The 13,656-nt window shown below is 45.5% G+C and overlaps 1 protein-coding gene across 3 annotated transcripts in view; it reads left to right on the plus strand.

The window, feature by feature from the left end:
* The window catches only part of LOC118313460 (spermatid perinuclear RNA-binding protein-like), a 32,367-nt gene extending 19,283 nt beyond the window's left edge, over positions 1–13,084 (plus strand). For 2 of the 3 annotated variants that reach the window (XM_047329047.1, XM_047329046.1), the window contains 13 exons: positions 1,328–1,434; positions 1,695–1,790; positions 1,898–2,009; positions 3,977–4,074; positions 5,050–5,143; positions 5,328–5,396; positions 7,092–7,300; positions 8,083–8,232; positions 8,458–8,592; positions 9,352–9,492; positions 9,578–9,701; positions 9,836–9,886; positions 9,988–10,709. In XM_047329047.1, coding sequence (XP_047185003.1) covers positions 1,328–1,434; positions 1,695–1,790; positions 1,898–2,009; positions 3,977–4,074; positions 5,050–5,143; positions 5,328–5,396; positions 7,092–7,300; positions 8,083–8,232; positions 8,458–8,592; positions 9,352–9,492; positions 9,578–9,701; positions 9,836–9,886; positions 9,988–10,106 — 1,505 coding nt within the window. In that variant the 3' untranslated portion in view covers positions 10,107–10,709. Of the gene's footprint in view, positions 1–1,327; positions 1,435–1,694; positions 1,791–1,897; positions 2,010–3,976; positions 4,075–5,049; positions 5,144–5,327; positions 5,397–7,091; positions 7,301–8,082; positions 8,233–8,457; positions 8,593–9,351; positions 9,493–9,577; positions 9,702–9,835; positions 9,887–9,987; positions 10,710–12,140 lie in introns of those variants that run through there. The other variant, XM_035638908.2, reaches the window with a different exon arrangement.
* The last annotated feature ends 572 nt before the right edge of the window (positions 13,085–13,656 follow it).

Genomic DNA, 13,656 nt, shown 5'->3' on the forward strand with positions numbered 1-13,656 from the left:
GAATACGCAAAAAAACCATTGTGATCCTTTTATCCATTTGTAAACTTATTCTATAATTCTAAAGACATAAAATTAATTATTGTCACGTTTCACTTCAATTCCCACTTCCATTTGTCGTTTACGTCTCCAGGTGCAGCGAGTAGCCAGTAGTCTCGTTCGCCTTCCATCCTGTTCAGCTGCTACACTCGGGTCTCCACGGCAACAGGCTGCTGTACCACACACATCGCTCTGCTGCTCACGTGTCACACACTCACAAAATTAATTGGCTTTTGAATCCTGCAGATATTTGGAATTAGAGGGGCCACACTTTAAAGAGCTCTGTGTCAGCGCTACTGTCAAAAGAGCCGCGGTTTTAATCTCCGCTCGGACGAGATCTGTGAACCTTTACGCTACGACGACGGGACGTTTATCACCATCTAATATTTGCAGCTCGGCTAAAGCTGACGACTCAAAGATTAAAGCTTCAAGTTGCAGAGAAGTCAGAGCGTTATATATTCCCACCCCCGGAGCAGATCATTGGTGCTGAGCTCTGCAGTGTGGTCGGCAGTCTGTCCCCCCCCCCCTGTTGTTCGTCTGCTTGGGACCCCCTTCCTCATCCTCCTCATCCTCCTCATCCTCCTCATCTTCCCCATCCTCCCATCCTGAGAACAAACAGCCTACACTTTCTTTTCAGGGTGGCGTTCTCACTCAGATGTTTATGTCGTTGTCGTTGTCGTCAGCTGCTGTCGCTCTTCTTCTTCTGCTGCTGTGGTTCTCCCATGGCGGAGTGGAGTGCTCCCCCCACAGGAACCCCGGTGTGGAGAGACTGTTTCCGTCAAACATAAACATCTGACCGACCCCGCAAGAGTGAAAATACAAGCATGGTGCCCCCCCTCCAAAAGGACTAAGTGGATTAACTTTCACATTTCCCGCTCTCAGACATTCCTGAATCCATCAGATGTGTCCTCGCTCCAAAGTGTTATTTCAATCTTCTAATCTGACCTTTGGCCCCCGGAGTCCCTCGCCATGCTCATTTTCCTCCTGCGGCGTTAATTGATAACACACTAACAACCCGGCGTGTTCCATCGCCTCCGGCCACTGATCTGCATCCAGGGTGAGACTCCGGCGGCGAGGCAGCGAGACGCAATGCGCCCTCACGTCTACTCCGGTTTCTCCCGGTCAGCTCCACCCTCCCATAGAAAATCACGGAATCTCTCAAATTCCCTCATTCGGTCAGATCAGTGGATTTTGCCCTAATAATCAGCTGTTCAACCCTGCTGCCTGTGTGTGTGTGTGTGAGTGTGTGTGAGGTCAGCGAGGTCACCCTCAGTCTGTCCCCTCTCTCCAGGAGAGGGCGATCAGGACGTCGACAAGAAGGAGGAGGAGGACGACGTCCTGGACAGGTGTAAGTGCCGGGCGGCGCTGGCTTCGCTCCGACGCGCCAAATGGTTCCAGGCGAGTTCAGTCATTCCCTTATTCTGCTTTTTCAGCTTTTCCCCTTTCCCGTATTGTGTTATAAGATTAGATGAGATTACTGGTCCCCTGTAGGGGAAATTCAAAATCAAACCTCGGCAGGTTGGTGGGAGGCGTACGGCCGCGAGGAGCTAATTCTATTTCTTCAAAGAATTTGACATCATCACGTGACATATACAGTTTGTTGTCTGGTTTGAAATGTTGCTCGTGCTGTCGGTAACGCTGCGTGTCTGTTCCCTCAGGCCAGAGTCACAGACCTCAAGTCCTGCGTCATCGTCTTGAGGATCCTCAGAGACGTGTGCAACAGACTGCCGCTGTGGCAGCCTCTCAAAGGATGGGTGGGTGACGGAGGAGTGGGAGTAGGATGTGTAGTCAACCCACGTGTCCCAGGACCAGAGTCGGGCCATGTTGAGTACGTCTCCTCTGTTGTGTTTTCCCCCTGCAGCCTCTGGAGCTCATCTGTGAAAAGGCCATCGCCACCTGCAACCGGCCGCTGGGTGCGGCCGAGGCCCTGCGTCGCGTCATGGAGTGCGTCGCCTCGGGGATCCTGCTGCCAGGTCAGTGAGCGCTCCCTCACCGCCGCCTCCCGGGGGTTCGACTGTACAAACACTGGAGTAGTCAAGATTTTTGCAGCTGACTCGCTGACCTCTTAAGAAATTCTGCCAAACTGTCAATGGACCGCAGCGGGGATCTGAACTCTGACCTGGACTGTCGGCTGGTTAGAGGACTTGAGGGTCTCTCGAGGAGGTGGGGGTGAGCATCGCGGAGGTCGTCCAAGAGCCAAGCTCCATCCATATGTGTCAGAGGAGAAGCCAGGTGTAGTGAAATTAGCTTTACAAGCTAAAGTAGCTAGTAGCTAGAACAGATAGTTGGTGTTCAGGACAAAGGTTTATTTAACGTTAGCAACTTTTAATTCCAGTTTTTTATGTTATTGTGGCACATGAACAAGGTTTTCACGTCGGCCGCTGATGATTTGCCTTCTGTTCAATTCAGTTTTTAAACGTGTGTAGGATGAAAGTAATCCTGACAGAAACTCAAAATGTGTGTCGTCAGTGGCGAGACTCGGCCCCGGTGAAGGACGCTCATCTGGGAGTGCGGCAAAATTAAATTACAAAAGTTGGAAACTGAAATTAAATTCATCAAGGACACTTGAAGATCGATGTGGGCGTCTTCTGTTCCAAGAAAAGGAACGATGGAATTAGAAGGAGCAGAATGTGTAGGCCACATATTTAAAAGGATGATCATATGTTTGTGATCAATATCTGGTTGATTAGAGCAAAACAACATAACAAAAATACTCTGTGACATCGAAAATATCAGACAACTCTGGTCCATGTTCCACTGTCACCACGATAACATACACAAGAATCATATTTATGGAAATTCCCGGGAGAATAAGAAGAATAATCTTTAATAAAGGTGTTTGTCCTGCAACCCTGGTGTCTGGCTGTAACCTCGTTACGTGTCAGTATTCACGACCACGGCGACGTGTCAGCGGTGATGCAGTGATCTCCGGCTCCATGCTGCGCTAATGGTTTCCAAACAGATCGCCTCGGGCGCCTCTCCGAGACGTGGAACATGGACTCGTTGAACTGTACTTTTATTCAGACAAAAAGTCAGTGCAGTGACTGAATACGGTCCATTATTACTTTTCTGTAAACATTTATCTTCTGAGATTCAACAGCCGTCCATGTGGAACATGTTTCTTATTTATCTCAGGAATAGACAGTTGTTCTCAGATTTGTGTTTTCTCTCTGTCTTCTTCTAATCCGCGACCTGGGTAAACCCTGAAGCTCCCATGTTTGTCCATCAATGCAGGGCAGCGACTGGTTCTGATGACGTGACTGGACTTTTAATGATTTACCTCAGTGGTGAAATTACACAATGTTCCCTGGTTCATCACAGAATTACTGCTGCGCTCTCACACCTGCCTTGTTCTGCTCCAGACCTTCAGGCTTTTCTATTTGGTCAGAACCCCAATTGCAATTTCTGAATGTATCTGGTTTCGACTGGTTCCGACTGGTGCTGACTGAATGTAACTGGTTCTGACTGGTTCAGACTGCTTCTGAATGAATGTTACTGGTTCTGACTGAATGTATCTGGTTCTGACTTGTTCTGACTGAATGTATCTGGTTCAGACTGGGGACTGGTTCTATCTGGTTCCGACTGGTTCTGACTGAATGTAACTGGTTCTGACTTGTTCAGACTGGTTCTGATTGAATGTAACTGGTTCCAACTGGTTCTGACTGAATGTAACTGGTTCCGACTGGTTCTGACTGAATGTAACTGGTTCTGACTGGTTCTGACTGAATGTAACTGGTGCAGACTGGGGACTGGTTCTAACAGGTTCTGACTGAATGTAACTGGTTCTGATTGGTTCTAACTGAATGTAACTGGTTCCGACTGGTTCTGACTGAATGTAACTGGTTCCGACTGGTTCTGACTGGGGACTGGTTCTGGTCCAACGTCACCAGTCGGAGTCAGAACCCGATGTGGAAGCTCTGATGTGGTTCCTCTCCACCAGGAGGTCCAGGAGTTCATGACCCCTGTGAGCGGGAACCCACAGACGTCCTGTCGGACCTCGGCGCCAAGCAGGCCGACGCCATCACGCACAGCGCACAGGTCAGTCCAACTACCACGACTCATTTTTGTTGTGTATACTTCTGTGTTTTTTCAGGGATGTTTTCAAGTTTAGGAGCAGATTTCCTCTCCGGAGGTGAACTGACGCCATAAAACCACAGGATGTGTTTGAACGCACACGACAGGAAGTCTTTGATTCCAACAGCGTCTTTCTGCCGTCTTTACATCTCCCCCCTCGGAGCGTCATAAAAACCTCCCTTGCTGTTTTTCTGCCGTAAAAAGAAAAAAAAAGGAGCCGCAGACGTTTTCTGCACCGATCATTAGTCAGAAAACTCGGCCTCAGCCGTGCGATTTGGGAGATCGTGAAACATCTCGCCGGGTGCATGGCGCCACGCAAAGTCAGCATTTCTTCCAGTAAATGTGGCGAGGAACGTTTCGTCCTGTTATTTAAAGCGAGTCTTCGGTCGCCACGGCGAAGCCCCCAGCTCAAGTCTATACACGCTCTGTAAATATCTGAGCGGCCGGACTCTGACCTTGGCCGACCGGCTTCTCGCCGCCGCGGAGGCTCGACGAAACTCGCAGCCCAATTAGCCACATAATGAGCGTGAGAACGCTCTCCCTCGCTTTACACCCACAACGCCGCCGCCGCTGCACAACAAAGTCTTCCCCCCGGGCGGGAAACTGTGGGCTCAGCGCTGAGAAATATGAAGACATCCACAAATTCATCTTTTCCTCTCTTGTTTTTCTCTCTGGAGTCAAATGAAACGTGCCTGAAATGGAAATCTGGGAATATTATTCTTTCTGTTTTATTTTGTTCTCTCTCTCTCTTCCTCTTCCATCCCGAGTGTTTACTCCTCCTCATCCTCCTCATCATCCTCCTCCTCCTCCCGTACGCCATGCGCAAAGTTTCTCCCGACAGAATTAGATGGTTTACACAAACTCACACGAGCCTCCGCGATAATTAACGCGTATTCATCTGAGAATAAATCCTCCTCTGTGCGCGTGTGTGTGTTTCAGCATGCGTTACGCCTCCTCGCCTTCGGACAGCTTTACAAGGTCTTGAATATGGATCCTCTCCCTGCGAGCAGACCCTCACCCAGACTGTCAGAAGGTGTGTGTGTGTGTGTGTGTGTGTTTCTATCATTATATTCTTTACTCTTGTTTAGATTCACTCAGTTTGAATGTGATAACAGTGATAACAGTGATAACGATCATGAGTGTATGATGATGTCATCGTGTGCGTTGCGTGATGTGTGATGTGACCACTGACCCCTCGCCGTGTGTTCGCTCTGCAGGCGGATGTCAGAAGAGGCTCCGGGACGTCGTCGGCTCAGACGACAGAGACTTCATCAAGAGGATGAAAGGTGATTTTTGTTTTTACTCACATGATCTAAAAACCTCCAGAAGAAGAACCATGATTTATCTGGTGCGACAGGAAGCACAGAGTGTGTGTGAGGCTCAGGTGATGGTCACTCGTCAGGTGAAAACAGCCTCAGAATCTGATGCCAGACGTCCCGGAGGGGAAAGAGCTCCTCTGGTCAGGTCATGTTCCTGACGTCGGACCGAGGCCACTTCCCCTGAAGGCTGGGACACACCGAACCGACTGTCGGCTGTCTGACGGGCGCAGACACAGCAGGCGTGTGTGTCCGTGTGAGTGGTTGGACATCTCCACCGTCGCCTTGGTCCGTGCTCAAGAACAGTTGCTTCAGAGTTCTGGGGAAACATGAGTTGGACTCATCCGGACAAACAGTTACGACACAGGTTTCAACTAATCAGTTGCCGATGGCCTCCCCCCCTCCCCCCACCCCCCTCCTGTCTGTCGGCGTCACAGTAATTAAATCGACTCCTCGCTGGGACGATCGTCCACCGGCGACTCATCTGCCTCCATTTCAAATGGAAGCGGTGGGAGGAGGCAGAGATACAGAGGATTAATACTGCAGGCTGCTGCTGCCACGCTATTATCTCACCGCCTCCGACTGCGTGCGCACACACACACACACACACACACACACACACACGGTGCATTAACACCTCCTCCCCGTCTCTCTTCCTCCCAGCACCTGTCCATCATCATCACCTTCACATTCATCTTCTTCAGCGTCTCTTCGTCCTTCATTCACAGTGAAACACCGAAGTGTGTGTCACACACACACACATACACACTAATCACACTCATAACACGCTACACGCGTGTGCGGAAGCTGCTTTTTTGTGTAAAGCCTGCTGACAAAAGGCCAGGGACAATAAAAACTGCGTTATTTGATTGTGAAATCAGAGAAACAAGTTATTTAAAACTCTTTATTAATCCTGTAGAAGAACCAACAGTAACGTCTGATGTCTGTTAACATCACCTGATTTAAAAAGTTCCTTTTTTCCACAGAGAAGTTCCAGCCTCCGCCGTCGAGCGTCTGTTTGTCTGCAGGATTATTCAAAGTAATGAACTGATTTACAGTTCAACCCTTTGGAGCAAAGACTGATTTTTATGTCTTTGCTTAACATTTTCATCAGTTACTCGGGAAAAATAAAGTAAAAAGTATCGACACATTCTTCTGTTTGGCCTCGGTGCAGCTCCGCTCTCTGGGTTTGATTCATTCTGTCTGTTTGTCATCGTGCAGCTGCCGAGCTCAGACCACGGCTGAGGCAGGAGAATCACAGAGAGAAGTCGTTGGTCACGTTCGACGGTTGTAATCGATGTCACCGGGTGTCACAGATTCATTTTCTAAAAGACAACATGAGAATATCTTTCTGCTGTCTGTCGGACGTCGGGAGGATCTCAGCGCTGATTGGCGAATCCTTCGCTCAAGTTCAAATATTTCAACTCGAGCGAGTGTCTTCACGTTGTTCGCATCTTTGCGTTGAGTTGGATTCTTTATTGATCGACTCCGATCTCCTCTGTGACAGTGGACCTGTTCCTACGTGTCGTATGATAAACGGTGGTCGTCATGTGAAATGACTGTGTGTCGCCTGTGTCTCCGAAGAACCTGGAGAAAAGTTATTTCAACACAAAACTTATAAAACATCAGTTATCAAATGTTAAAATACCGTCTGTGTGTCCTCAGTCCTCGACTGGAGGATGACGGATCCCAACCACCCCATGAACGCCCTGATGCGTCTGAACCAGATCCACCCGGGGCTCCAGTACCGCCTGCTGTCCCAGTCCGGCCCGGTCCACGCTCCTGTCTTCACCATGTCGGTGGAGATCCAGGGAACCGGCTACCGGGCGTCGGGCAACTCCAAGAGGACGGCCAAGCTCCAAGTGGCCCTCAAGGTTCCCAGAGACACGTGTTGTTGTTTCCTTATCGTCATCGTTTTTACGACTCACCACAGTGAGACGTTTTATGACAACGTGGTATTTTTTAATTACTTATAATGCAATAACAGTTGTGTGCATTATTTTAGTCGTACATGTTTATGACTTATTATATTGTTACATTTATGTGTTACTCGACTGAGTATAGTTTATTAATGTTTATTCTTTATTATAGTTTAACATTTACTACTACTAACGACACTGACATGTTCATGACTTATTGTAGTTTTCATTTTGTTTTACTAAACTATATTTTTTTAAACTCTAGGAAACTGAATTTTGAAATATTTGAAGTAATTTCATAAAACCAATAAATAAAACTAATGAAACCACAGTTAAAAACTCTGCAGCAGCAGATTGTCAGTGAATCTCTACGTTAACTGAGACAGAAACACGATGTTGGACTTGTTCAGTTCGACTGCTCATCTTTTCTTTCTTTCTCACACACATTTATTCATTCAGTTCCACAGTCACACGTCCTCAACAACAGTGTCTCTGTGTTGTTGTTGTTGTTGTTGTTGTTGCTCTGTTTCACTTTGCATTCAGGGGGTTGACTGCCTTGCTCATGGACACCTCATAGACGATGGGTGTGACAGTGTGATTTACTCTGTCACAAGACGTTGAGCAGCCTTTTTGGTTTTCCTAACTGGATCATCGTCAGCCTGAAGCCAAAACAAAAAAAAAACCTGTTGTGAATATTGTGCGTGTTCATGATTTGTCGTTGATGTGTCCGTTGCCAGGCGCTGCAGGCGCTGGGATATGTGCTCGGCGGCGACGGGGACGCAGACTCGCTGAGTGCCGACGAGAAGTCGGATGGCGAAGGCAAGAACGACAGGATGTCGAGCAGCTCCAGCTCCGCCTCCATCACATCCTCCACGGACACACAGGAGGTGGGAACACACACACACACACACACACACACACACACACACACACACACACACGCACACACACAATAAACTGTTAAAATCAAGCTGTGAACCCTGAACTACGTCCGCCTGCAGACTCACATCTAAACTCCTGGTTCTTCACAATATTGAACTGCACATTATTAGTTATATATATATATATTATACATATTGTTTTAATAAGTCTGATTGTCTGTCCGTCTGCAGTCCAGAGCTCCAGGTCCGATCCTGACGGCCGGAGGGAAAAACCCGGTGATGGAGCTGAACGAGAAACGCCGCGGCCTCAAGTACGAGCTGATCTCAGAGAGCGGCAGCAGCTACGACAAGCGCTTCATCATAGAGGTGCGGACGCACACACACACACACACACTCGTCCTCTCATTAGAAGCTGATGATGTCAACGTGTGTTTGAGGTTGAGATGCTTCCTGCATCTCGAAACATCTCAAGTAGAGAGAAACGTGAATCACGTTTCTCTCTACTTGTTTTTTTGTTTTTTTTCAAGTTAAATTTCGTGTCGTGGTTTAATGAACGAAGCTGCTCGTTTCTCTTTGAGGATTATTTCTCTCATTAACAACACAAAGCTCTTTTTTCTTCCTGAAAATCATTTGGCTCAGAGAAAGAAAAAGAAGTTTCCATCAACCGGTTTGGAGCGAACAAACGAGACCCGTTCACGTCAGAAGGTGGCGCTGTCGGCTACGTACGCCGCGTAACTGCTGTAATAGAAGAAGTAGCAAATCAACAGTTGCCATGGCAACATACTGCATGGAAGACTGTGACAACTTATTCGGCAAAGTTGTTTCCTTCTCACATTTTGTGCATTAACTCTTTTCGCAAAATTTCTAAAAACCGCCTTTTTTCCCATCAACTTTTTCAAATGTGATACTTCAAAAATGCTCATAAAAGTATGAAACATGGCGACTGACGTGAACCAGAGCAAATGATTCCCGTTCCTAACACCCCACGCGAACGCAGCATTTTTCTGTCGTAATAATTTCATGACAACAACGTGAGCTGAGAAAAGATTTGTTTTCATTAAATAAACGATTTTACACAAAACTGCGCAGTAAACATTTTATTTCCCTCACATCTGTGTGTGACAGGTGGAGGTGGACAAGCAGGTTTTCCGGGGAACGGGTCCCAATAAGAAAGTGGCCAAAGCGAGCGCCGCCCTCTCCGCCCTCACCAGCCTGTTCTCCGGCGCCAAGTCCACGACCGTCAAGAAGAAGCGGCCCAACCCTCCGGTGAGCGACGAGCCGGGTCAGAACCGACTGATCCTCGTCCTCCTCGCTGTTGACAGATAAATATGTTCATGTTTTTGTGTCGCAGCCTAAGCGACCCGTGACCTCGGTGCTGACCCTCCCAGCCCTCGCCGCCAGACCCCCGCGGGTCCCCGTCCTCCCCCGGGCGCCGTACATCAGCACGCCGCCCACACACGGATACATCCCGCCAGGTGAGCGCCGGACGAGCAGAATCGTCACATCGGGGAACGACTGAGTGGAGGGAGACGTGTAGAATTAAGGAAAAGTTTTTCTAATTCCATAACTTTTGTAGATGAATAAAGTTCTTTGTTTTTGCTCCTCCCAGGTTTCGCTGCTCCGTATGGTTACGGGCCTGCAGGCGCCCTCCCCCCCTACGGTGAGATCTCAGTCACTAAATAATCCAATCCATCAACTCTTCATCAAAATCCTTCAGTTATTATTATTATTTTTATTTTATTTTCCTTTGCTCTTCCTCAGGTTTCCCCTCAGTAGTTTTCCCAGTGATCCGATTCCCCTCGTCGCTCCCCGTCTCTCACCTCTTTTCACAGCAGAAACTCCAAAACTTGAATCCACAAACTTTTGGCCAGTTTCTCTGATCAGCAGCACGTTCACGCCGCAGCAGGCGGCTGCGTCTGATTGGCCGTCAGAACGTCGCGCTTTGACAAATATACACTCTCTCTGATCATCGAATCGTTAAAAGTGAAAATGTCTCTGGATGAACTCTAGAGAAGAGACAGAGACAAAGACATGATCTGTAAAATAAAACACAAGCATTCACATGATGCGTAGGAAAATTAAAAAAATACCACCACAAACTGCTGAATATCAATTGCAGGGAACTAAATAAAAATCCACTGCAGGAAACTGAAAACTAATTTGTCTAAAATACAGTGTGGAGATTAAAATAAGGAGTAACGGCTAAATATGTCCCGAAGGAAACAAAAAAAACTAGAATATGAAACTAGTCTTAGTAAAAAGTTACCATCTTGTAAAAAATCATCAACAGGGAACTAAACCTTCACTGTAAAAAAAAAAAAAAAAATCATGAACCATCAAATTATACACACAAGAGAACTAAACGTCCTCTGTAGGGAACTTATTAAAACCTATTTATTTAGTTACGACCTCAACTTTCTTTCAGCATAATCTCAACTTTGCTTTGACCTTATTTCTCTTATTGTTTGAACATCCTTCACTGTCTTAATGTTTTACATCATTTTATTATTATTTATTATGAACTCAAGAAACGTCGACTACTAAAAACACACTATAAGAAATGAATGATGAAGTAAACATAGTCTGTCTGTCAGGGAACTGACTCAGTAAAAGTGACTCCAGGGAAAAACACAACTACTGATAAATATACAATGAAGGAGACTAAATAATTATAATATATATATATAAATATTATATAATTATTATAAATGTAATATATGAACCAAACATCTTCTGTCTGAACAATTGGATGAATAAATATGCGAGAAATTAACTTTAGAGAACCAGTGAAGAACTGTGAGGAGTTAACTCAACAACTAAATATGTAATAAGTTCTGACGAAACAATCCAACAACAACATGTAGCTAAACAACTTACTGTACCACGGATCATAAACTGATGACGTGTGATTGATCAGAGAGATGATTGATCCTGCAACAATCCCACGGATGTGAATCGTTATGTTTCTTAATTTTTGTCTTGTGATGTGTTAAACTGTCATGTTTACAGTAACAGACGTTTTCTTTCTGTTCAGATATGAAATGTTTGTGTTGAGAGAGATTTTTTTTTCACCTGTTTGTAGATAATATTCTTTTTAAATAAATGAATATTTTGGTCAACAGCTGCGTCGTCATGATTTATGTTTTTTTTATTTACAGTTGATTGAGACTTTTTTCTATCAACACCATCTGAGGTGTGATCACTTTCACTTTGACATTCCATTAAAGTGTTTTATTTAAACATTTAAACGTCAGCTGCTCTTAGTGAATATCTCCACATTTCAATAATCACGTTGGTGAAGTCAGATCTTCTATTGACAAATGTAAAGCTGCACACAGAACACGCGTCGCATTCGCGTTGAATTTTCATACGCATAAACCGTAAGTGGAAATCGGCGGTGCGCCACCATAAAGTTTCCCCTGTCGGTCGCTCAGTTGTTTGCAGTTTTGCAACTTTACCACCAGATGCTGCCAGAAAATTACAAAAATTACACACTATTAAATGTACAGAATAAATGTAGAAAACGTGCATTTGTCTATGTAAAAACAAAAAATGCATATTTTTATATAATATTTAAATGTTATATGTTTGGTTGTTTTGGGGTTTTTCTTTTTCTTCATAGATTTTATCATAAAGTTTATGGTCAAACTGTAAGATTACATTTTTTTGTCACAAGGTATTAAGAAATACCTTTATATATATAAAGCAGTCTGGCTCTTCTTGTGATCGTGGACTTATCCACGACCGCAGACAGAAGAAGGAACTCGGCCGTACAACCGTTTTCCTCAATAGCATCATTGCACGTGACGAGTTTCACTGAATCACCTTTAACCTCCAGGAAGCTGCTGCAGTTTCTCCTTTCTGAACTTCCTGCTCCTGTGCTTCCTGTTTCCTGTCTGTGTGTGTGTCTGCAGGAGGCCTGTACATCGACAGTTCCTACTACCAGCCGCAGACCTTAGCCACGCCCATAATCATCCACCTGGGCCCCCAGGATCTCTTCTGACCCGAGGTCACGCTCTGCAACAGACTCCGCCTCCAGCGCCCGCCCTCATTAAACTCAGCGCCGCTCAGCGGGTTTCTCCTTCCACACCGGACGGATCAGCAATATTGAAAGCAATATGGAGGCGAGACAGAGAGAGAGAGATCACCTGAGGGGCAACGCGCGGACGAGGCTGCAACTCGACAACATCAATAAAACACAAAGCAATATTTCTTCTTCTGCCTCCGGGAAGCTCAACGTTTTCCAAAGAACTTTTCTCTCAAGTTGCTGAAATCAAACGGGTCATCGACAACGTGTCCGACTGTATGTAAATATTATATTTACTACACAGTATATATATATATATATATATATGGATGTTTGTGAGTTTTCACTATATATATATATATAAACATGTGAATATGTTTGAATATGTAAACGTATTTATAATATTATACCTCTGAATGTAAATACACTAGTGAGCTTTGTCATATATGATAATCTATAAATATTAACGGTGAAAATACGTTTTACAAATTGTCTAACGTGTATAAACACTATCAGTATGTTGATGGAATATAATCCCAGATTAAACATTATTGCATATATATATATATATATATTACACAGAGACAAAAAAAACTAATTTATAAACGATTTTAAATCTTCAGAAGAAGTTTTGGCTTCGTTTGTTTTGAGCTCGGTTTTTACATCCAATCAGGGGTCAAAGGTCAAATCTTACAGGCCACGTGAAGGTTAACGAGAATACAAAACCTCTGTTTTGGGTCAGAAATGTTGAATACGATGAGAAAAAGATGTTTCTTTGTTTTACCGATTCACAAGATGAAAGTTTTGTGAATAAAATGTTTTTGAAACGTGTTGGCAGGTAAAAAAAATAATATACATATTTCTCATGCTTACGTCTGAAAGTCTGGATTAGATCGGATTTCACATTGTTTATGATTCTGCAGAGGATGCGTACAGTGACGCGTACAGTGACGGGCTTCAGTCTACAGGTTAGTGCAGGTGTGAGTGATGTTGGGCAACAATCCGTCCGCCATCGTCCAGAGACCACGGAGGCCGTGAAGTGCCAAACACAACGACATGGACCTCTAACGGACAGGATTCAGTAGGTACAGTAGCTGCCATCGCCCAAGGGTTTCTCTTTGAATCCATCAGCGTTGACATGCCGACCGACTCACTGTGTGTTTGTGCGAGTGCAGGCGGCGAGGACACGTCCACAGTGACGGTCCAGATCCCGCTGGTATCTTTAGGCGCCGAGCGAGAAGCCAGAAGGAGTTGGATCACGCAGCACGGGCAACATGTCGCGCTCAGGAGGAACCATGATGCTTTGCAGTGCGGGTTTTGACTTCACGACGGCATGATGATTATTGTTTTCATGATCAGAGGAAGTGATCAGACACTCGTCTGGCGTGAACCGTCACTATATC

This window comes from Scophthalmus maximus, chromosome 19 (genome assembly GCF_022379125.1).
Source record: "Scophthalmus maximus strain ysfricsl-2021 chromosome 19, ASM2237912v1, whole genome shotgun sequence".
In the NCBI taxonomy this organism is placed as follows: Eukaryota; Metazoa; Chordata; class Actinopteri; order Pleuronectiformes; family Scophthalmidae; genus Scophthalmus; species Scophthalmus maximus.